The following is a 26122-nucleotide window of genomic DNA, read 5'->3' on the forward strand; positions in this document are numbered from 1 at the left end:
CTGCATTAACAATTCAAGCAGTTATTTGTGCAACTTTCCAAGAAAATGAACCAGTGCTAAGTAATACTTTTAGCCAAACTCGTACAATAAGATTAAAAGTAAAGCAGAGATGGTTTCCTGATCTGCACTGATCATTTACTAATTTTTCTTACTTGATCACAATGGAAATAAAACACATTATGACTAACTTTTAAAATGTAGTGGTGGGAAGTCAAATGTGACAACTATCACGTGACAATGAAAGAAATCATTCAACAAGATACTAATAGTCTGCATTAGAAAGTCCATGTCACTATAATATCCATATTGAACTGGGTGACAAATAACTTATGTATTTAGTGTTGAGGTGATCAATGTAAAGCACATCTTTCCATACACATTATAAGGCTACCCTACCATACTTACAAATTAGAAGTATACGATTGATGTTTCCAATACCAAGAATGGATATCAACTGAATCCAGCTGGCAACATACTTTTGACAATTCAAAATACAATGCGTTTAAAGAAAATCGAACAAGTATACAAAAAATTCAGTTCTTACAGAATGGACAAGAATGGTTTTCTCATCCAGTAGCTTGTTTAATGGGAGTGTGTCCAAGGTATTAACGGAAAAGCATTGTTTAGTGAAAGAGGAATGAAATTCATTGTTGACTGAGCACAATTGCCAATTCTAATAAAATCCCAGAGGACTGTAAGGAAAACTACTCAACAACCCAGTTATTATTGTTTAACTAAACTTCCAAAAAGCTTTTGATGAAATACTACAAAAAAAGACTACCAAACGCAATAAATTTATGGGATTAATGGGAAGATTTTTGAGTCAGGCTGTCATGGAGACAGGAAATAGTTATTTGTGATAGAAGCACTGCATAAGAGTTGATTAATACTGAACTTCCACAGAAATTGGTACTGGGGCAACCACATCTTTATCACTGACTTAAGTGAAGGCATCAACAAAATTATTTGCAACTTCATAAAGATGTGAACAAATGCAAGGACCAAGTCAAAATCAGATCTAGATGTAACAGGGAATACACTTACCATGAAAGTGCAACATGTAGCAGAAGGAACATGTAGCAAGCATGAACGGGTGAATGCATGAGCTTACTAAGATAACAATAAGATGCTTAAGCTGAATAATTTATTGAAGGCCCACTAACAAAAAAAAAGTGAAAATTATTAGAGAATTTATTACATTGATAATTAAAGGAAAGAAGTACTATTCCTTCTTTGAACAAAACTCTAGGTCAAGCCAAATTTAGAACAAAGTGTGGCCCAAGACTGAACACTTATTACAGGCGATCAAGGCCCAGCAAACAAGTGGCTAGCTTCTGAGTAGGTTCAGAAAAAGGTTTAGCCTTGGAGAAATATGATTGAAATCTTTATAATGTAAAGATTACGCTTAGTCCTCATTGATCTGCTATTGAATAATGACAGGAACAGGGAATATAAGTAAACATTGCAAAGATGCAAAATTAACTTTGAAGCCGGGGGCATTTCTTTTTACTGGGTGTTGCCAACTGCTAGAATAAATTGTTGGGATACAGTAGGAGTTTAGATTTGTTGCAAACACTCGAAGGGGAGTTGGACGAGGTCATGTCAGTGACAAGGATGTGGGTCACTGAGATTGGAGTCACCTATCTGGTTTCCCGAAGCTTAAACTCTTGCCGTCGGCAATCATGGCAAACTTTCGTTCTGCTTTCCTCCTTCCTCAAACAGGCGTAGGTTTTTCTAGCCTTTTCCAGGAGATTACATAAGTGCAATGCGACACACAAGATGTGTCATGCCATGACACGCCAGGCTTAATGAACCCAGTGGTGCGCCTTCTATTTGCTTTCTGTCAGTTGAATTTCTGTGAGGATGCTGCGAAGATATTTATATACATGAGGTTCCAAGAGTGAGCAAAGGGTGTGGGGATGACTTCTACATTACTTGCATGTTGCTTGATTTTAAAAAATCTTTATTAAATACCAGCGTGGAAATTTGAGAATCCATTAAAGAACTCATCAAATTAGCAATGCCTTCCCTCCTCAAATAAAACAGTGCAAAGTAACATTTTGACAAGAAAAATTCCAATATTCCAACTTATTGAGTACCTGAGGGTCAATGTATAATCTCCCTGCATCTTAGTAGAAGCATCCCGCACAAGGAATGTACCATCTGGCATGTCACGCAACTTGTCATTCACTTCTTCCCTATAAATAAAAGTGGAGATTAGACTAAGCCAGTAGCTATTTATCAGGAACAAGCCGTTTTATTCTGGCAAAGCTGCTCCTTTTAAACCTGCATCTGCTAGATTACCACATTGACAAGACTAGTAATATTGTTTTTTTTTAACATTAATTACACATTGTTGTCACTCCAATTTATTATACAATGCCTCATCATTTTACCCTTTAGTTCATCTTTTGTATCTTCTATTTAAAGACAACTTTTACTGGTATCTAGCAATGCTTTCCTGCTTGATCTCGCATGGGTAAGCCCATTAGGAAAGTTCCTGCTTGCCAGGCAAGATTTTGTTTAAAAGCACATTGTTTGATACAATTTGATAGAAATTTTGCTTGACACACAAAAACTGACTTTATGATATTGTTAGATTTAGCACAAATGGATCTATGTCCTCCACTATGAAGTCAACTGGTTTTTTTAAGCAAAGTCAGCAGCTACATCTCAACAGCTGTTAGGATGCACCAGACAGAGTTGATATACTGACCTAGAGATATCTCCCCAGTACCATTCAGCATCTTGTAGAGAGATGCTTCCACTATCTTTCATTCCATTGGCAGTTATTGACGTCATGGGTTTAGGTGGCTTCGGAGGAAGAGCTGCAAGCAATAGAAAGAGACAAAACAAGAAATAGAAATTCAAAAGTTTCTCTATATTTCTTCTTCATAACAGTAAAATACCTGTGCTTGAACAGAATGGTGACGCACAAGCAGCATAGATTTTGGCTGTTAATTTACTGATTACTCATTTTGATTTGCTATGTTCTTATTTTGTTAGTTTTTCTGGTGGCAATCTATAAAGTAGGTAAGAAATTTTGGATAAAAGCTCCTGAACCACCTGATGAATGCTTCAGGTGAACAGGAACAATGAGCCAGGACAGCAGACGTTAACAAACAAGGGGAAGAATGACTCAACAAAAACAGAATAAAAACAGAAAACATGGGAAATATTCAGGTCAGACAGCATCAATGGAGAGAGAACAAAGATACTTTTTTGTTTAAAAGAAAGGTCATTAATTTGAAACATCAACTTAAAGGGAGCAATTACCTAATGGGATACCAACAATTTTTAAAGTAAGAGTTGAAAGTGTGTTGCTGGAAAAGCACAGGTCAGGCAGCATCCGAGGAGCAGGAAAATCTAACCTACTTGGATATGTTACAACATAGAGGGTAAGTGACCTCTGATCCAGAGGTAAGGACATCACCATTGTGCCACAAGATTGAAAGGTAGCCAAATCTGTTGACTACCTATTTTCCACCTGAGGGTATTAAAACAAGGTGAGGAAATTAGTTGATTGCGAAATTGTCCCCTTTGAACAGAAGGCAGTCAATAACATCCTATTATTCCAGAAGGGCAAGAGATAACCTAGGATGTTTAGGACATGTTAGCCTAATATCAATTGTAGATTTGTTAGGTACAGCAGTATTGGGCTTTTGAGCAAACAGGAGTCGACCAGAAAGAGTCAGCACGGACTTGCAAATGATGTGTCACATTTGGACACAGGAATTACTGATAAAAACAAACATTCATTGTCTGTTCCTAATTGATCTTGAAGGCAGTGGTGAGCTGTTTTCTTGAATACAACTGAGTGTTTTTTTTAGGCCATTTCAGAGGATAGTTAAGAGTCAACTACATTGTTGTGTGTAAGGAGTCACATGTAAATCAGACTAGATAAGAACAGACAGATGATTTTTAATCTGAAAAACACTATTTATGAATGTTATGGATTTTTACAAAACTCAGTATTTTAATGATCACCATTAATATTGTTTCATTAATTGAACTTAAAGGGGGTAACTAATGAATAGATAAAGGAGTACCTATGGATGCCATTTATAAGATTTCCAGAAGTCATTTGACAAGATTTGATACAAGACAAAGATTGGGCTGCTAACTACTCGCCTGAATATGGAATTGGTTCGGACTAGAATACCAAGTAGGAATAATGAGTATGCACCCAAACTGGCCTTCTCTGGGCATCTGTACTGGTTTGCAAATCTTACACCACGTTTACAAATTACTTTGATGAAGGTACAGGGAATCAGACATCTAAGTGTGCCACTTATTTTAGTGCTGTCAACAATATAAATGGAGTAAATGGAAGGAAATAATTGCAAAGGAGACATGATAAATTAAATGAGTGGGGAAAATCTCGGGTGGAGTCCAATGTAAGGAGATTGAGAGGTCACCAACTTTGAACCCAAGGAAAGAACAAAGTATTTTCTAAATGCTAAGAATCTAAAAACAGTACATGATCAGAGAGATTGAGTCATCTATAGAATCAGTGAAACCTATTGAACAAGTACAAAATAATTAAAAAGATTAGCGGAATGTTGGCCTTCATTCAAGTGGGTTGAAATAAAAAGGGGTAAAATGTGTACCAGACTGTACCAACATTCTAACTAGAAATCGACTGGGGTGTGGTCACTCTACCTCAGGAAGGACGCATTAATTTTGGGGGGAGATGACGATGCACCAGAATGGTAATGGGGCCACAGGTATTACATTGAGAAAGATTGCACTGACTTAGACTTGTATTTTCTTAAAAGAACATTCAACAGGTCAATTGATTGAGGTGTTTAAGATGATTTAAGGATTTAATGGTAGGGTGGGGCTGGAGAGGAAAAAAAGAGACGAGAGCAAGAGAGCATGCATGTGACAGAGAGCAAGAGAAAATAAAATTATTTCCTTTGATGGGAGAGACCAGAATATGTTGTTCAGGATGAAGTCAAACACCTCTTCACGTGAGGGCTAATGGAAATTTACAACTCATTCCTAAATCAAAAAACAATGACAATTTTTAGAGGGTTGGTTAATTCAGTTGGCTATAAGGCCAGTATGTGAATTGGATTCATGTCAACAGCATAGGGATTGATTCCTAGGGTTCTTGTGGCACAGCAGTTTTGTCCCTACCTCTGGATGAAGAAGCCTGGTTTTAAGTTTCTCCTGCTCCAGAAGTGTAAGGACATCTCTGAACAGGTTGATTAAAAGATCTAGGGTTTGATTCCCATCCTGGCTGAAGTCTATTTAGGGCCTACCTGCTTGAACTACCCATGGCTGAAATAAAAAAATCATGGCACATTGCTGCAGTCCACCAGTTAAGGGCTTGTCTTAAAGCAGAGAACAAGATTTCTTCGTGTTCGGCAAGGTTATCAAAGGTAATTTGGCCCAGGCAAGTAAATGGAGTTGATGTACAGGTCAGCCATGATCCAATTAACCGAATAATGAAGCAGACTCAAGGAACTGAATGGCATACATATGCTGCTGTGAAAAGTAGTTTCCAGTTGATTGAAACAGTGTCTACACTGAAAATGTTTTAACACAGATAAATTATCGGATACAATTTTGAAGATCCAAGGTTAAATTGAACCAAGTTTCTAATCTAAGTGATCCAAGTTTTGGATACTTCAGAGTTTTTATCTAGAAGAATTTTGCAGAAATCAGTGTTTAAGACAGTGAAGATAACTTACTTTATCTGCACTGAAAGATAAACAGATGAAGGCAGTAGTCATTTAGGAATAATTATAATTTTCAATCAATGTTGCTACTGATGTAGGAGTCACAGTTATACTCTAAGCTTTAAAAATAAAAGTCTTAGATAATGATAACTACTAGATATCAAGTTTCATAAGCCAGCTTAAACATGTTGAGGAACCCTAAAGGGTTTGCCCTCATTCAAATAATGTGCTGAATTGTTTTATGCGTGATAACCATCATCTCTTTATTGCTGGCCTCTAAAAAGCTGTATAATCACAAATAGTCTGTTCTGTTCCACAGTTTCAGTTTCACTCCACTGTTGGACATTATTCACAAATGATACAGAATTCCCACTGAAAAGAATAAATGGAAATGATGATTTTCATTTTGGGTTTTCCTTCCAACTAATTTTTTGATTTTATTTTGATTCAACATCAATCCCCAACATGCAAAATAAGCCTCCATGTATTCTGGTACTTCCTATCCAAATGAAACTTGTAACATTTATCTCCAATTCCTCTCTGTGCATCTTTCCCTCAATATTTGAGATCACAGATTATTCCCCCAAAGGGCCAAGACATTTGATTCTATTTAGCAAACAGTCCAAGAACTGAACAAATTCATCTAAAGACAAAATGGAACATGTAAGAAGCATGTCATTGTTATAGATGTTAGTACTGTCTGAGCTAACAGACTACAGAAAAAGAAACTACACATTATACATTTCAGGAATTGGCACAGTGATCCAGGAGGTTCAATTTTAAACTGAAATATCCAGGTTCAAATCTGAAACATGTTGATTGGATAAGCAGTTCTTCTAGTATTAAGTATGGTAAACAGCATGCCTAATCCATAGAACAAATTAATCACAATTTGGCTCTAATGCCAATTTTGCCATGAAATGCAGTACGGATATATGGTTTAGTAATTCAACTACCAGGTAAGTTCACACTCATACTTTTCTGAGAGATGGGGCATCATGTTGCAGCTGTACAGGACATTGGTGGGACCACTTTTGGAAAACTACATTCAATTGTGGTCTCCCAGCTACAGGAAAGAGATTGCCAAACTTGAAAGGGCTTAGAAAAGATTTAAATGGATGATGCAGAGGTCGGAAGGTTTGAGCAATACGGAGTGACTTAATAGGCAGATGCATTGGATGCGTTGGAGGCTGAGGGGTGACCTTATAAAGGTTTATAAAATCATGAGGAGCATGGATGGAATGAATAGTCAAAGTCCTTTCCCTGGGGTGGGGAAGTCCAAAGTGAGGGCATAGGTTTAAGTTGAGAGGGACAGATTGAAAAGGGACCTGAGGGGCAATGTTTGCATGGAGAGGGTGGTGCATGTATGGAATAAGCTCCTAGGGGAGGTGGAGGAGGCTAGTACAATTATAGCTTTTAAAAGGCATCTGGATGAGTATATGAATAGGAAGAGGGATATGAGCCAAATGCTGGCACATGGGACGAGATCAGTTTAGGATGTCCGGTCGGTGTAGACGAATTGGACCGAAGGGTCTGTTTCCATGCTGTATAATTCTGACTCTCAGAGGAGTTTTATTTCTCTTCTAAGCAGGAATTACTGGAAGAGGTTTTATTTTCTCAAACACTTTTGCACGTGAGACAAATTTGAAGGTAAAAATTAAACCATAGTAATTTAGTTCTGGCATACCATTCACCCTCAACCCACTAATTTTCTTTGTATTCAACATTAGATGGCAATGACGCATATGCTAGTCTTCGCCCAAATTACCATCATTCATTCTGCTGTGTTGACAATTAATATTCTCTATTCAATGAGGTATCACAGCTAAACGCATGCTAGTTCTCAAAAATCGCAGATCACAAGACAGCTGTGGCCACCTTGGTTAAATATTTGTTCACTACCTAAGGGGTCCAAGTCTAACCTTGCACCTTTATTACTGCACTAAGTTCTGTTACAACAGACTGACGATTGTACCTATGCTCTTCCTTCTTGAATTGAATTAACTGTGTTCAGTTAGTCTTAAATTACCAATCTGGAATGGATCCCTTCAAACATATCCATTATATGGGCAAATCCTTTAAAAGGTTTTCCCCCTCCCTTCACATTAGTTTTTCCGCATGCAAATGATAACTGGACACTAAATGCATTCCACCTCACTACAAAAAAAAAGACAATGTTTCCAAAATTACAACCCATTACAAATCTTAGCTTCCAAACAAAAGAAACTTCACATCAAGTTTAGGGCAAAGACGATGAAAATAGAAGTAACTTGAAACTGCTCTATTAAATGGAGCTAAATCATTTTTGAATTTATATTTTGCTAGCCTATATTTCTTCCAGAAAAAAAGTAATTTCAAGTCAACATAGCTAAAAAGGCTCATTATCCAAAAAAATAAACAACATTAATGTTTTGTCTCTTGCCCTTCATTTCAAAATAAAATTAACCCTAAGCAATTACAATTTCAGGTGGCAATCAATACTGCTAATCTTTGTATTATTTTCTGTATTAAAACTTTAGCATTTGTTCAAACATGAACACAAGTTACTCAGGATAAAGAGGACACTAATTCAGATCAAAACTGTAGTGTAATCCAAGACAATCCTGCAAAGTTAGTAGTTTGAACATTCCATACTAGGTTGCGACTCTCAATGTTGCAGAAGCTCATTTAACATTCCTTAAACATTGAGCACATTAAACCCATGCAATATTCACAACTAATCAAACAGACCCTTAAATTGTACACAGCATTCAAACAATTCAATTAAAGAAACTTGCCACTTATGAAAATTTTATGATAATTCTTTTCAAAAAATGTCTAATTACCAAGTCTTTAGATAATTGGATCTAAAAGCTATAATTACTCTCTGGCTCTGTTGTCCAATAGAACTCTGTACTGTTAGTTTAGTTTGGCAATTGCTATGGTTACATATTCTTAACCTACAATCATTCTTGCTGATGCAACACAAATGTAGAAATGTGCTTTCCATGAGATACTTCAGGCTTAACCTTTTCATTATATTGTGCACCAGAAAGTAAAGTCTGGCATTTGTATGATACATTTCCTTTAAAGACAATTACTCCACCAATTCACAAAATTTCATTAAAAAAACATAAGGACATCTCGCTAGGAGCTCATTTAAATAAATATGCTTTACTTTGAATTAGCCTATGCAGACTCCTTTTAATCTCAAACAGAAGTACAAGCCCAACTCTTGATTCTTACTTGGCTAATTATTTAAGATTGCAGTAAAAGCCTTTTGATTTAACTACTTAAGAAGAAATTCAGAGAAACATTGCAAGGCATGAACACAAAAACTTAGTCACAAAAATAAAGAGGGTGATGAATTCTAAAATCAGGTATTTATGAACCCAGAATAACTAGTTTGAGGATATTCTAATGACTGCATCCTTAAATTCAATTCAAAAGCAAGCAAATTCAGTCCACTGCTAGAAGCCAACTGGCTCTTGCTTACCCAATGATTAAGTGGAGAATGGGGGCATTTAAGTTTCAAAAGACTTTAATATAGAGTCAGAGAGATGTACAGCATAGAAACAAACCCTTTGGTCCAACTTGTCCAAGTCGACCAGATATCCCAAATTAATTAAGCCCCATTTGCCAACATTTGGCCCATAATCCTCTAAGCCCTTCCTATTCATATACCCATCCAGATGCCTTTTAAACATTGTAATTGTACCAGCCTCCACCACTTCCTCTGGTCACTCATTCCAGACACAAACAACTCTTTGCATGAAAAGATGCCCCTTAAGTCCTTTTTTAAAATCTTTCCCCTCTCACCCTAAACCTATGCCCTCTAGTTCTGGACTCCCCCACCTCAGGGAAAAGACCTTGTCTATTTATCCTACCAATGTCCCTCATGGTCTTATAAACCTCAATAAGGTCACCCCTCAGTCTCCAACACTCCAAGGAAAACAGCCACGGCTTATTCAGCCTCTCCCTTCTTGTAAGGTAAACAATTTTGTGTGAAGGGAACAAAGAGGGCAATGGATACAAAGCTTCTAAAAAGGTGAATGCTACAACATAAAAAAGCATGAGTGCAAGAAAATTGTGGTCAACATAAGAAAAACATCAAATGCAAATACTGCTTTTCTCAATATTTTAAATCAGTGTACAACAGGAAAACATTCTCTTGGCAAGCTCACCAGTTCAAATGGTTGAGAAGTGTCTGTGATGCTCCCAATCTTGAGCTTAAATGGTGGGTACTCCACCATTTTATCCCAATGAATGCTACTGATGAATATTTTCTGAACATTTTAAACAGTGGAATTTCAAAAACTTTTAATTTGCATCACTGAATTTTTTGCAAGAGGGCAGAAGCTTTACAAACATCTGCATATGCATTAGAAAAGTGCAAGTAGACAATTGTCTCTCAAAATACTCAATTAAAACAAGACTTAATATTTCCTTTAACTGGATCTGCCTTCAGTAATTTCTTGACTGTGAATAATAATGCACAAATTCAATATATTAAAAAAACTACATTCAGTATGAAAGTCTGCTCCAAGGCAGCACCTGAAATGGAAGAGCTGTACTCATTATTATGCAGATACAACAAAACTGGCAACTATCAGTTCTGATTCACCACAAGTCAACCAGACTAAAATTATTGAATGCAAATACAATTGCAAACTCTGAAAACACCGAGTAAATTATTTTGCGGCTGTTGGTGGGTTGAACTAAATCGCTTTTGCTCCAAGTCTTAGACAGAGTTTAGTTTCATGACTGACAAAACAAAAACAAAACATACATTTCACCCTAAAACAAATGAAACGAATAAAGTCAGCTCAGATTGATCACACAATCAAGAACCATGTGTTTATGTGTGGTAACACTTCACATAACCCTCCACATTCCTTTCAATGATTACTTCAGGAATGGGTGAACTTCTATATACTGAATTCTACAGAGATCTTTTCACAGTTTTAAGGTCAATGGCGTCAGCATGGTACATATGATTTGGTTATGGAAAACACATCCTGGGCTATTACTATTTTGTACTGGATTTGGAAAAGAAAAAATGGTCCACAGCAATCCATTAATTCTTTCCAAATAAAGGATCATGGGCATTTTTACTGGCATAATCATTATAACAACCACATTCTGAGAGTTCTTTAAAATGTGAATATTGATCAAAGCTGACATGGTAAAGTCATTTTTTTGAAATGAATGGACACTCTAGTTGAAATCTTTTTAGTAGAGATTTTCTTTCCAATTTTGATGGTCATTAAATAAATTGAAGTTATATATTAGTTTAATTCACATTTCATCACATTCCCAGCTACTCCAACTACCCATATTATATCCTTTAAACATTGGCCCCAAAACACAGTTGGTTATGTTGAATGAAAGTGTACAAAACACTTGAGTTATAAACACTGACACTTAAGTTTAAGGTACCCTGGAGTTTATTACAAAATAAGCTTATGTATTTCACTGAATTTCTGGTCTAGACCCTTGATGGCTTGTCAGTCAAAATATACCAGCAAACCTTTAAAAATACACCAAATATTAATATTGGCTCAATTTGAACCAGCAATGCCCTGTTAAAATAAATATGCTCCAACAGCCCATCTGTAGCAACAGAAACAAAATAAAAATTTAAATACTTCAGAAGGAAAATGAGTGACAAACCCACTATCTGAAACAGCATCACGTTTCTGTATGTGGCCCAGTGATGCCATCCAAAAGCCATTTCACATAAACTGTAATTCAGGCTAAACCCAACAAATCACGTCATTTCACTATTACCTAATTTTAACATAGCTCTCACAACGCTGGCTAAAACGAGACTGGGTGGGAAGTCTCTTGCTGATCTTACATGTCTAAAACTACCCTGAGTTTACTGTACCATTGAGCAGAGAGGAAGGTATTTTGGAAAAATTAGAAGATCACTGCCTCCAAGCACCCTTTTATAAAGTAGCCTATAAGATGGAGTGCTATTTGTTTTTAATAAAAGGAACACCCACGAGAAGGGGTAATTAGTTTAGTAGCACTCTAACCTAAGCAAAGCAAATATCATTGGTTACCAGGGAAAGCAGTTTTAGAGTAATAGTAAAATAGTAAAGGGGGGACAAAGTTTTATTCAAAATAAATGGATTTTATCACATAACTGTAGCAGAGAAAATCTAAATGATCTTCAACAATAGCCAATTTTAAGATTTTAGTCTCCATCTTCTAATACTCTACACTCCAACTGACACTTTCCTTTTCAATATAGTTCAGAATGTTGCATCTTTATTGCCTTACCGTGTATAGTAAATGATTCCAAAAGGAGGTTGGCATGCATTACTAAATGCAGCATGTCTACTTGGTGCATTGTCAATTCTTTTATATGTGCCAGATTCACTCCTTGGTAGCATGCTTGCTAATGAGGTTGAACTTGGCATTTGCTGAACTTAAAGCCCTATATCAGAAGCTCCTGCCAGTATTTACCTTTTGAATGAAGACGATGTTCTAGCCAATCAGAGTGCTACATGAGGATCGTATGTTTCTGACGTTATGGAGGATAGCAATAAAGTGCAAGTGTGTTACAGCAAGCAGCAGACATTAAAGACACCATCTCTCTCTCTCTGTCTGTATACAATATCTCCACACACACGGGGACCTAAGCTGTCCTTCATTCCATACAAAGCTGATGTTTGGAAATATACATTTTCTCTGCAATAAATTTATAAATTTCAATAGCCCTTCACATAACAGACGTTGTTTTATCCAGAGCCTATTCACCAACATTTGCTTACTGCCCAATCTATCCTAATTTTTTTTTCCTTTAAACCTTTTGCTGAGGGTTTTGAGCACCTGAAAATGAAGACGATTTCGACAAACCATGTGCTATTGAATTTGAAATAATCACTGTTTCAGAAAAAACAAATCGATGAGATCAATTTTACATGCCCCAATAATTGCATTTTGCCTTTCCCTTCTCCACAATTGTTACTGGCAATGAAAAAAAATCCATCAGCATTACTGTCAAACTGTCTCAGAACACTATTCAAATGTCCTGATTCATCAACAGATTTTTTTCCCACTGGATCAAAGTTTTAGAATAAGTGTAGAGTGTTACAATAACAAAGAAAAACAGCTACACACCTACATTTGTTACCACTTGGTATAAATGCAGTTTGGCATAAGTCACTAAAATGCAAAGCAAACCCCATCACACATTTACACAGAAGTTTCAGCTGATGTTTAATCCTTCAAAATTTGTAATTAAGTCAAAGTTTTTCTGGAAATGTAGTACAGATGGGGCATGGATTTAAAATAGCACAGAACCAGTATTATACAGGACAGAAGGAAACCATTTGAATCATTTTCATCTGAACTCTCAAATTTATAGAGTGCACAAAATTGAAATGTTATGCATAAAGTAAACATTTAAAATACAAAGCACTTTTACAATGACCTAAAATATGTTTTTCCTTCAATTGCACGAATTGAGTACTTTGGGTTCTTAACAATACTTTTCTAAATGGTACAGGTACACTGGCATGTGGAAAACATTGTAAACCAAGGTATTGTATGAACTGGTTCCCATCCTGAATTTATTCATTTTCTTGTAACTATCTTATTAGTTTCATTACATTCTACTCTGAGGTCAATAAAACAGTGGAGATTAGCAGTTAGAACAAAATAATAGTTTAAAGAGATGGACTTCAAATGTAAAACTGTCAGTATTTATTAGACTTGAAATGTTTACACACTAAGTTTGTAAATTAATTTATATAAGCTGTTGAGTCATGGGACGAGAGAGTTCATAAACTAAATCCAGTTTGCCTCAAGTCCCATTACATGCTCTTACATAGCTATTGTTTCGAAGATGCAGCAACAGAATGCAAAATCACTCCATTTTTTCCAGAGGTCCACACATTCCTTGACTATGCTGCATCCACCAATAAAATTATGTTCATCTGTATCAAATCAAGTTGGATCTGAGTAACTGCTCCAAGCTTGGTTTGCTGCTTCAGTTCTTGGAAACCGAGAGAAGTTTTAGTAAAACACGACAGAAGATACTCTACTCAGTGAGTGAATCATCACAGAATAAATGGTTAAATTTCAAGCATTTTTATTTCCCTTCGGAATTATTGTAATCCTTAACATGAACTTTAATTCTTCACACTACAAGAAAATTACACCTGTTTAAACACAATGAAACTCCTCAGTATCCTTCACTTTTGCCTCGAATTAAGAATTGCTGGATATTTACTGCATATACATTAGGAACAAATTGTCAATTATATAATTGTTACAAACCAACACAAAAAACTGAAATACACAAAGAATCTTGTAATATACGACTCAAGATTTAAAGAGCCGCCTGAAAATAAGGTGACAACCGATCATATAGTCCAAGTTAGTTTATACCTACTCGTGTGAGCTATTTGCCTGACTTAATCAAACAGAGTGCTTGTGACCAGCTGTTCTAAGGTTAGGTCTTTCCTGGCACATAGCTTCTTGCTTTTTAGTTACACCCTTTAAGCATGAAAAGTGGCAGTCCTATTAAGCTGCAGCTGTCATACAGTGAAGCAGAGTCCTCACCACCCACCAAGCTGACACTGCACTGTTTGAATTACATGGTTAATTATGTTTTGGATCATATTTTGAAAGTTTGGGAAAATGCAAAAAAGTGAGTGAGGAAAAGGGCAAGCAAGGGAGCAAAGATGATAGAGATATGCAGAGCCAAGGAATATTTGGATAATATAAAATTTTAAATTAATTCAGTTAGACGATAGCTAAACTCAATTTGGGGGCAAAATGCTTTCAACAGACATCTGCATTGAATCCTGGGCCATTTATTTGTGGATAGATCAGCTTTTGTCAAAATATATATACGACAAGCAGCTGACTGTTTAGTTAGCAAGAGCCCAAACCCTGCTGAGGCCTTTGTATGAGTAGAACAGCTTCTATTTCAAAGGGATGTGTGACAATACTGCTTCTGCAATTACATAAAGCATCCTTGTATATAGGTGAATTCTCACATAGAAACGAAGCTCAAATTGAATAATTGATTAATTCTTGGGAGACACTAAACAGTTCTGACAGAAGTCAGCGCACGAACAGGGCTGATAACGTGACATTACTTACACACACTATTATATCACTATTGATACCCACAGATGAAATACAGAATGCCTTTGTATTATTTCTTTTCTCAATAATTAGTAATTGCTGCTAAAAATAATCCTTACATTCAAACTCATCTTAAAATTCAAATCTGCCCTACCACTGTAAAATGCAGCATATTTTAGTATTTACAATGAAGACGTATTTGGCTAAAAAGAAAGAATTATTAGCATGGAATTAGATTTATTTCAAAATATGATTCAGAAATTTTACAGGGTGCCTGCAATATGTTCCATATCTTTTTCTTACCCTGGTCTCGCATGTAGGATTTGGCAGTTTAACAATGGATTCAAGTGCAGCATAATAGTTAAGCAATACCCCGACAGAACATTAGCATTAAGCTCAGCCCCTTAAAGAGGCTTGGTGCTGTGACACTATCAAGGGTTTGAGCCATGACCACCTCCCCCTCTACCCCATCTCGTGGTGGTATACTCTTAGCTGCATAGTGTACATGGCTGAGCCCCATCAGAATGTGAAGGCTGGGACGATGAATTCAATACAGGTGGTGTTAATTCCTACCACTATGTGTTTGATAACTGTCTGTAAACAAAAATATTAGGTAAAAATATGTCATTCCTCTGTTGCAACTGCATTGTTACTTATCACTTTTGCAGAGGGGTTTTGGAAAAATACTTGAAATATTCTTGACTTTTGCAAAGAGTTCTCTTCAGCATGCTATTGTCTTCTCAAATCCAAGTGACATCATTTGCAAGGACTCGATATGGCTGCACATCTTCAGAATACAAATGAAATTCCTGCCAGCATCATAGCATCAGTACCTAAACCTGTGCCCTAAATTTGTTGTATTCTTTAAAGAGAAACATTCTTTATTTTCATCTGCTGAGGTAAACTTTCCAGTTTTAACAAATATCTTTAGTCGATACAAAATGTTTAGGGGCAAGACAGAGCCAGTTGGCACTGAAAGAGTTGCTAAGCAATACATTCCTTTGAAAGTATACATCAACTACTTTTAAATTCACTCAACACATCTACTGCATTAACTCACCAAATACAAAATAAAAAAAAGTTAAAATGGCTGGTTGTAGAAATAGCTATTTCCTCTGTAAGCTCACCTAAGAATCCCTAGACATTGCAACACGATCTGCAGTGATCCAAAGGGAGTAGCAGCCAGAAGGGGAAGTCTGGCCAAACTCTTATCATTGCAATCACATCCAGAAAGTCGCCAGGCTACCAGGATTTCATGGTCTGTGTACAGCACTCTGCCGGGAAGAAGCTGGCCAGTGGATCAGTGCAGTGCTGAGTTCACACACCAACTAGGTATTCAAAGCTCACAAAGCACACTCCAGCTTCCAACAGAAATGATGCCAAGTTCAAGCAGAATCATGTTTCTCTTCAATAAATATTAAAATGAAACATCTGCAGAAGCTCCACCCCCCCCCCCCCCCCCCATCATCACACTCTTTTCCCACCCCCAATCCCCGATCTGAAAACGGTTAGATCCTCTCACTGGCTATTGTCTCCTAATCTGGTGGGACTCTTTGTTTTTAAAAATGGAGCATTATTAAATTTTTAGCATTTTGTTATTAACTCAAAGAGGTCCGGTTTCCTTGGAAACTTCCACAATTAGTCATTCCAGCCCAAACCATCTACAAAATTGTATATTTGGACAGCAGAATTGAGACAATGCAAATTAAAAATGATTTCATTCAAAAACTTGGTGAATAGAAATGTCGCCAAAAAAATCTAAGTCGCAGCACTCAAAGGGTTAATGATTATTCTGCAGTTTTCCAAATATGCCCCGAGAATGCAATAGAGTTAGCATTCCAAATTTCCTGAAATTCTTCAGACCTTTGCAAAATAATACCCTCTCAACTCTCCTTTTTATCTTTTTCATTTCAAAAAAGATCTAGGACAATATTAGACTTTAGGAATGTTGCTTGTAAAGAAAAAGTTGTTTTTTTTCAGCAAGGCTAATATGGCCTACAAAGAAATCCTCTTATTGCCTATGCTGTTCACATTAACTCCCTTACATGCAAACTTACCCTCTTCTCTTTATAAGAACAGAGATCCTGGCATTCTACAGTGACTTGCTTTTATATTCAAAAGTTTGTTTTTAAAATTTGAAAACAATGTAAAAATGCAGCCAAAATACTTTTCTTTGACAAAGCTCTTTAGATACTCAAAATTAATTTAACACTGAAGATCTTCTTTATAAAGTTTAATACATACATATGAATTCCCATACACACAAAGCATTTTGTGGCTTTCAGACAAAAAGTATCAACAATAACTTAATGTCAACATCCAGTATGTAAAAGACTTTAAAGGAATAAAAAATAAAATCAATGTGATGCTCTATAAAGTAAATAGGGTACAGGCCTGACCATCAATATGACAGAAGCTGCAAATCTCTGTACAGAGCAGTGAAAACACAAAAGGACAAAGGTGGGGGCAACTCTGGTTTAAAGTAGCAAAAGAATGAAAAAGAAAACCACAGTCAAACATTAAGAATTGTTACCTGGAGGGTCCATTTCAATGTAGAATATTAGCTCTGTTGAGTATGGCATCATCACTTCTCGCCAATCTGCATCAGATTTGTCCATATTCCAAACTGTGTTGTACATTGTCTACGCAGTATTAATATTTTCTTTTAATATAAAAAACTATCATACAGCTTTTACACTTTAACAGTATTTCTGAATTCCTGCTTCAGATGTACTCTTAAAACCTTTTGTTGCTGTTGGTGCTGAGTTTAAAGGCTTCTGGTTGAAGAAGAGAAGAAATAAAAGCAGTAACAGTCATGGGATGAATGAATGTAGAAACCAGCTCTACGATTGTGGGCTCAGTGGAAGCAAAGCCTAGGCTTCATGTTCCAGCTGGTGGAGGAGGAGGAGGAGGGGGAGAGAGGAGATGAGATAGGGGCGGGGGCAATGGGAGGGGGCGGGGCTGACCCGTGACCTTTCACATCAACGGGAAATACCAACCACGGCCAAGGAGGAAGGGGGATACCTGAAACAAATGAAGAAGACGGGGGTCGTTCCGTGCAACAACATTTGAAACGACCCAAAGTGATTTTATTGCTGATTTAGAGGAGAAAAAAAAGTTTTGGTGCAGGTGTACTTGGATCGCTGCCCGGTTTTGCCACAGTCTCTCTATCTCCCCCTGCTTTCTCCCCCCTCCCCGTGGTGGTGGTACGGGCCAGACCGGGCCTACTCCGCTCCGTTGCCGCCCGCACGCAAACGGCCAGCGGCTCCGCTGCGGCTTTGTCTCCGCTTTTTCCACAGGCTCCTGACCAAAAAAAAACCCCTCAGCTCTTTCCCCTCCCCCCCCAGCTCAAACTCCGAGCCAATCCCCTCACAGCAGCTCCAGCAGGCCGCGCTGATTGGCTGCGCCGTTACCAAGCGGGGACAAAGGGGGTGATATGGGGGGGGAGAGAACCGGGAGGACGACACCAACAACAACAACAACTGCGGCCGCTGCGAAAAGGCGCGACTAACCGATGGCCGAGAAACCGAGCCGACCTCTCAGCTTCCCTACCCCTCCCCCCACCTCCACCTTTTCCGAGACGACCTTCCTTCGCTGCTCATTCAATTGTGTTTCCTGCCATTGTGTGGAGTGCTCTGAAAGGATACATCTTTTAAAGGGGAACAATCACCTGGAAGAGAGCCCAAATCAATGAAACTGCAGACCGTGCTCAGCAACAACAAAACACCCCCTTTTTGTCTTTTTATTTTAAAATTCTGTTTGGCTGCAATAAGACCGGAAATCCCCAGAGAATCCGACCATCGTTTAACCCTTTGTTCCACTAAGCGACATCTAAGTCACTACAGAAAGCACTAAAATCATTTTCTTGCAGGTTCTAGGATATTTTGCAAGCATTTCTTCCCTCTCTCAGAGAACCCGGTGCCACTGCTGAATAGACCTGACAGATTTTAAACACAATTGGCTGCTTCACCGGTTCAAAAAATCATGGGCTTCAGACGAAACTGAGAAGCTTGCGAATTGCCAATCCATTTTTTGCATTACAAATGTATAGAAATATTAACTATTTCGCAAACAACCCTTGATGTTAGTACTTTGTCACGTAAAAGGAAATTTCTTATGTACTCATAATATCCAAAAACGTGTCTTTTCCATGTAATTATTGGTACAGCTTTTGTCCTCCCTCCTTTCCCCCTCCCCTCCCCCCCCCCCCCCCACAAAACATTTTTAAAAACTGTTAAAATGAGTTGACTGAGTAGTTCTTGTGAAGAGAAGAATTGTTTATACAGAAAAAGTGAATAATGTTTCTTTTGTTATAATATTCTACAATAGGGATGCTTCTTGAATTAAATACATTCAGTTCATTGTTAATTTATATTTAGGTTTGCATTGCTGTCATTCTTCGCGTTGTGCAACCAAAATTCGTTTACGGAAATAAAATCCACATAAAACAGCTATAGTTCAGCAAATGTTTCAACTGTTTTCTTTACAAGCTAGTGAAATAAGAACCTCATTAAAGTTCGCAGCAACCATGGTCAGGGACTGTGTACTAAAAGTTGTTTGCAAAGAAAGAACTTCGGCTTTAAATCATATGTCCCTTGGCTCACACAACCACACTATTTTGTGCACTTAATTTGGAATCTAGGATTGTCAAAGCTGAACATCCCTTTTTAGCCGAAGCTATAACAAATATGGAGTTCTTGAAGTTCAGAAAGAAATTTGTATGAGATATTTGTGAAATTACTCCAGTTCTAAACTTTGGATTTAACTAGTTGAGTTTCAAGCGGGACTTAACGAACATTCTTGATCACGCCTCAAGAAATTGATTCTCATGAATCAAACTCAATTGCTTAAATCTGAAGCTGGTCAAAAGCATTTTAAATCTGGGTTAGACTTTCCTGCATACTTTATGGGCGATGTGTAATATTACAGTTAAACGCAACTAGAAACAGGTAATTACAATTAACGTTTGACATTCTTCACTGTATCCACTAGGTGGGGTATCTAATCACTACCTATTATGGCTCAAAAATTATGCATAGTGGCTCCTGAGTCATGAGAGTAATAAGGAACAAATTTACAGATAGATCCCTCTCCTGCAACTTGAGTGAAGAATAAGTATGGTACAATTGTAACAAATTGAAAGAGGATCAGGATCTTTTGGAAAGCATCGTTGAAAGTAGTTTGTTCAATCCTGAAATGCTCAAATTCTTCCAATTCATTCTCGAATGAATACAGCATTCACAATTTTCTGCCATTTTAAAAACTCTCAGCTCTGTTGACAAGCATAACTGCTTCCAACGCAACCGTTCCTGAAAGATCCCTGACCCACTAAGTTATTCACTGTGAAATGCATTCCCCCTGCCACCCCCTGAACACCACGAGAAGTGTTCTGATTGTGCTGTACAACAGCTTGCACTTTTCTCGTTTCTTTTAATTTCGATACTATGGGACGAATGGGTATGATGTATTAAAGTTTACAACTGAGCTTAAAACAAACATGTTCGCGTGAGCTCCAAAGTACATCTCATTCTGGACCTCAAACAAACCTCCAGTGAAGGCAATCTGAGCAGCAACTTACGATTTTAATTATGTACCCATCAATTTCATTGGTTCAAATTAGAACGAACCTTTGATAATTTAGAAGTGGGACTGTTAGTAACAACACAAAATGTAAATTAATTTTTAAAACATATTAGATGCAGTGAGGACAATTCATTATTAGCACAAGTCAGTTTGAAGGACCTAGGTAGATATTGACACTAAACAAAACATTTCAACACTTATTTAAAAAAAAAGATTTTCTGCAGATTCTTTGATACAATGGAGAAAACTATTTTTGTGTGGATAAGGATGCAGAAATACTGCATTGTACGGTTAATAGCTTGGATCGGTGAGATTTCTCTGATACACTCATTACATTAGCTCAGAATTGCTTCAGGGAGTTATGGAAATCCCTGATTCTAGCTACTGCATACTTAGTTTCACACCAGCTTTAACCAGCACGGTGATGTCATGCCTAGTTGCAATGTGACCTCCTCTGCTCGCCTGATAAAACGTTCTACCAACCGTTTCTAGCAAGTCATTCTTATTCCAAGCTATTACCAGCTGCAAGCGCTATTCTGCCTCCATTAGGAGGAATGAATTATGTTTTGTTCTTCTGAAGAAAGAAAAAAATGTATAATATAGTTTTTTTTGACAGAGCAGGTTTCAATATAAGCTGTATAATTCTGACAGGTTTCAATATTTTGTTTCTTTTCTATTCTATTTACATACCGGTTTCTCCTCCAGATTTAGTCTTTGAACAGTTTTAATTCCAGTTGGCTTTAATAGCATCCCATTTATTTCTGATCCAGGGCTTTTGTTCTCCCAGTACCAAATTGCTAACCATAATCGTTTGCTGGACCATGATGCCTTATTTTCACAGTCCTAAAAGTGTCAAAATTGGCTAAGAAGCCTGGGATTCAGGATTAGTCCCAAATTTAATCCCATTTCATTTTTAAAAACACTATGCATAAATTCAGTTAATGGAATGCCCTTGTTGGCTGAGTGGTTAAATGCATCATGTTGTCACGAGTCAGACAGCCAGAATTGTGGGTTTAATCTATGCTGATAAATCTAATCTCAGCACAGTGAAATTGGGCATCGATGAAAATGATACAGCAAAATTTCCCATTCCCAAGCCCCGGTGAATAATATCTCTTGGTTAAAGAAAGCATAGTTATTCAGGTTCTGCTGTGAAGATGTACACAATCAATAGATTGTCGTTGTTAGGTTCTGGTGCAGCCTGCCTTCCTATACTTTAAGCAGGCAATTATTTTCCATCCATGGAGCATCATACTCAACCCTGATCCTGTCTTAAAGTAGGCACACTTTTCAGCATAAGCTTGTGGTTACTGACTTGGCAGACATTCCTTTCCCAATAGTTTGATGGTAAAACCAGATGAAGTGTCACACTGCCACCATTGATGAGATTAGCTTTTCCAAATCAAACTGGGATCTTTCTTATTTTAAAGTCCATTCACACACTAGCAATGCACTTCCCTGATGAGTCATCAGGAAGCTCTCAGTGATATCTTTTGTCAGAAGATGGGTGCAGAAATTCTGCATTGACAATACCTATCTCAGCTTACCTAAACAATCTAATGACAAAGAAGTAGTTTGCAAAATATTTTTGCTGCAATATGGAAGTATTTCAGAAATCCTAATATGGAGCTTTCTTCCAGACATTGTTGACATGTTTATTAGTCGACACTGATCGGACCAGAAACAGTAAAGCAAATTTATTTGCAAACATATTTTGTTTGAGTTTGCACATTGGTAAACCATAGGCATGCTCTCTTGTTAGAGAGAGAGAGAGAGAGAGACAGACAGACAACTGTTGGTGGGTCTAACCTGAGGGTCACCATGCCTCAGGCAAGGGTGAGGTTCAGAATGCATAATCTATATTTTGACCTCAGTTTGTACAAGAAGTGAACCTCTGCTGTTGGCATCATTGAATTGCACACCTATAGCTTATGGTCCTATGGGTTGGTTAGCTCAGTCCAGCCAAATAAGCTAACCAACCTTTAGGAGCATAAGCTCTAGGAGCAGAATTATGCCATTTAACCAATCGAGTCTGCTCTGCCATCCAATCATAGTTAATATGTTTCTCAACCTCATTGTTTTGCCTTTGCTCCTTAACCTTTGATCCCCTCACTAATCTATCTCTGTCTTAAATACACTCAATGACTTGGCCTCCACAACCTTCTGTGGCAATGAGTTACACAGATTCACCACCCTTTAACTGAAGAATTTCCTTGAAGTGGAATTTCTCCATGTTCACTCTGTCTAGGCCTCCTAGTATTCTGTAAGTTTCAATGAGATTTCCCCTCATTCTCCCAAACTCCAGTGAGTACATACCCAGAATCCTCAACCACTCATCATATGACAAGCCCTCATTGTTGCAAACCTCCTCTGGAGCCCCCCAAGGTCATCACATCCTTCCTTAGGTATGGAGCCCAAAACAGCACACAATACTCTAAATGTGGTCTAAACAGAGCCTGACACAGCCTTTGCAGTACATCGCTGCTCTCATGTTCTAGTCCTTTCAAAATGAATGCTAATTTTGTATTTGCCTTCCTAACTGTCAACTGAACCTGCATGCTACCTGAAATAACTCCGAAACTCCCGTAACCAAGTCACCCTTTATTCACACGTGGAGAGTCCTTGGCACAGAGCCAGCTCTCTGAGTGAACAGGATTCTGACCCTCCTGTTTATTTTTTTCTCTTAGGCCCACACTACCGCCTAACTGTGGTAGTACTTATATTTTCCCCAGCACCCATGTCGTGTGTGTAGGTGTAGGACACAGTTTATTTGTATTCCACCACCAGGAAGAAAGGAAACAACCGAATGGCCAGTGACAAGCAGTGCCCTTCACAAAAGGCAATGCTGTGTGATCAAACAGTGAAGGGGAGGGCAGGGATTAAAGCAAAATAGAGTTGGAGGGGGAAATAATACACTCCACTCCCTGCGGCGCCCACCTCTCCCTGAACAACTCCAGGGTGTTGGTGGACACCGCATGCTCCTTCTCCAAGGACACCCGGGCTCTAACGTAACCGCGGAAGAGGGGCAGGCAGTCGGCCCTAACCACCCCCTCCACAGCCCGCTGCCTGGACCTGTTTATGGCCAGGCCCAGAAGCAGACCCACGAGGAGGTCTTCAGACCTGCCCTCCCTCCTCCATACCGGGTGCCCAAAGATCAGGAGCATGGGACTGAGGTGCAACCAAAAGCAGAGGAGGAGGTTTTAAAGAAAATCAAAAAGGGAGTGCAAACGCCCACACCCAATATACACATGGTCCACAGCGCCACAGAACAAGCAGTTGGGCTGGGAGTTCGTGAACCACCGCAATCTGTGGTTGCAGGGGACTGCTGCGTGCAGCACCCTCCACCCCAGATCCCCGAGAAAAAGGGGGCGGATTCCCGCGTAGAGAGCCCACCACTGGGGATCCCCACCGCCCGGTGGCAAATGGGCACGCCAAGGCGTGTCCGGACGGTGGATGAGGGAGAAGAGGTGGACGGTGTGCAGCAACAGTCGATAAAGGCCCGCCTTTTTACACCCTTAAAAGGGACAAAATGAAAATTCCGGAGGCGGCTCAGGTTGTGGGGCACAAGCTCCCGCAGGAAGTATGGGACCTTGGGGCCAATGTGAAATTCCGTCCGGGCTGGGGTGAGCGCGGACGGGATCCCACCGCACACCTGAGCATCCTCCAACTGGTGCACTACGTCGGGTCCGAGCACCGCCGTTTCAAGGCGTCGGATGGCAGTGGCCACGTACCGGACGTCTACCGCTACCCTGCCTGCTATGTCCTGCGGCAGCGTCCAGCTCAGGCCCCCGGCACCCAGCACGTCCTCGACCCTGGTCACCCTCACCGCCACGGCCCTCCCCTCCAACAGCCACTCGAACCTGCGAGTATGGAGGTGCGGATTCCTGAGCAACGGCTCCCTGACGACAGCCGCTACTCCTGCCGGAGGGTAGGCGCAGTGCGATTTGATCATGTTCCAGACAGTGATCAGGTCCTGGTAAAAGACAGACAGCGTCTTGAGGGCGACCTCCAAACCATCACGGTTGACGAACAGGAGCTGCGTGTCGTAGTTGAGGTTACGCACCTGGCGGAAAAAAATACGTCGCCAGGGCGCACCACTTAGGAGGAGGCTCGACGTAAAGGTATCGCCGCAAGGTGTGAAGGCGGAACGTCGCGACCTGGGTGTGGATACACACCAGCGACTGACCGCCCTCCTCAGTAGGGAGACTCAGAACCTGTGCAGCGACCCATTGCATCTTTTTGTCCCAGAAGAAATCGACCAATGTTCTCTGGATGTTAGCGACAAAGCCAGGAGGAGGGACCAAAGTGACCACAGCATGGCACCCTCCTGTTTATTTTTTCTTTTTTTCTTTTTTTTGTTCTTTTTTAACCCCCACACTACCGGCTAACTGCGGTAGTGCTTTCCCCAACACCTATGTTGTGTGTGTGCAGGTGTGAAACACAGTGAGAGACACAAGGTGCACGAATCTTTATTCAATTTCCACCACCAGGAAGATAGGAAAACACCCGAGTGGCCAGTGATAAGCAGTGCCCTTCACAACCCTCCTGTTTATATCTGGCAGCCAGGGCTCCCTGATTGGGGTTGTTAATCTGGACCAATCAGTGAACTCATAGTGAGTTTTGAGAAGACTTGTAGATTCTGGGTTGAGGTTCTGGATGTAGATTAGCTCAAGTTCATTTCCAGACGTTTTGTCACCATACATCAATGAGCCTCTAAATGAAGCACTGCTGGTGTAGCCCATCTGGAAATGAACCTTCCAGCTCAGCGAGCAAACCCACATCAAGGGCACTCATATTCGATGAAGCCCACTTAGCTAACCTTGTTACAATCACTGGACCAATCTTAGGAGAATTTTGAACAAGTATTAGGCAAGAACCTTCGAAAGCTGATTGGAGGTAGATGTTCGCAGGTAAAGGAATAGCTGGAAAATGGGAAGCCTTCAGAAATGAGATAACAAGAATCCAGAGAAAGTATATTCCTGTCAGGGTGAAAGGGAAGGCTGGTAGGTATAGGGAATGCTGGATGACTAAAGAAATTGAGGGTTTGGTTAAGAAAAAGAAGGAAGCATATGTCAGGTAGAGACAGGATAGATCAACTGAATCCTTAGAAGAGTATAAAGAAAGTAGTAGTATACTTACGAGGGAAATCAGGTGGGCAAAACGGGGACATGAGACAGCTTTGGCAAGTAGAATTAAGGAGAATCCAAAAGGTTTTTACAAATATATTAAGGACAAAAGGGTAACTGGGGAGAGTATAGGGCCCCTCAAAGATCAGCAAGGTGGCCTTTGTGTGGAGCCACAGAAAATGGGGGATATTTTGCATCAGTATTTACTGTGGAAAAGGATATGGAAGATATGGACTGTAGGGAAATAGATGGTGACATCTTGCAAAATGTCCAGATTACAGAGGAGGAAGTGCTGGATGTCTTGAAACAGTTAAAGGTGGATAAATCCCCAGGACCTGATCAGGGGTACCCGAAAACTCTGTGGGAAGCTAGAGAAGTGATTGCTGGGCCTCTTGCTGAGATATTTGTGTCATCGATAGTCACAGGTGAGGTGCCGGAAGACTGGAGGTTGGCAAACGTGGTGTCACTGTTTAAGAAGGGTGGTAAAGACAAGCCAGGGAACTATAGACCGGTGAGCATGACCTCAGTGGTGGGCAAGTTGTTGGAGGGAATCCTGAGGGACAGGATATACATGTATTTGGAAAGGCAAGGACTGATTTGGGATAGTCAACATGGTTTTGTGCATGGGAAATCATGTCT

General features: G+C 39.2%; 1 protein-coding gene across 3 annotated transcripts in view; it reads right to left on the minus strand.

The window, feature by feature from the left end:
* The window catches only part of LOC122547273 (phosphatidylinositol 3-kinase regulatory subunit gamma), a 575736-nt gene that overhangs the window by 22336 nt on the left and 527278 nt on the right, over positions 1-26122 (minus strand). Inside the window, exons 1-3 of one of the 3 annotated variants that reach the window (XM_087990581.1) lie at positions 17308-17972; positions 2717-2828; positions 2100-2198 (exon numbers count right to left, since the gene is read on the minus strand). In XM_087990581.1, coding sequence (XP_087846707.1) covers positions 2100-2198; positions 2717-2828; positions 17308-17413 — 317 coding nt within the window. In that variant the 5' untranslated portion in view covers positions 17414-17972. Of the gene's footprint in view, positions 1-2099; positions 2199-2716; positions 2829-15901; positions 16045-17307; positions 17973-26122 lie in introns of those variants that run through there. The other 2 variants (XM_087990582.1, XM_087990580.1) reach the window with 2 other exon arrangements.

The sequence above is a fragment of the Chiloscyllium plagiosum genome, unplaced genomic scaffold (assembly GCF_037043375.1).
Source record: "Chiloscyllium plagiosum isolate Xiang-an unplaced genomic scaffold, Cpla_swu_hap1 HiC_scaffold_9, whole genome shotgun sequence".
In the NCBI taxonomy this organism is placed as follows: Eukaryota; Metazoa; Chordata; class Chondrichthyes; order Orectolobiformes; family Hemiscylliidae; genus Chiloscyllium; species Chiloscyllium plagiosum.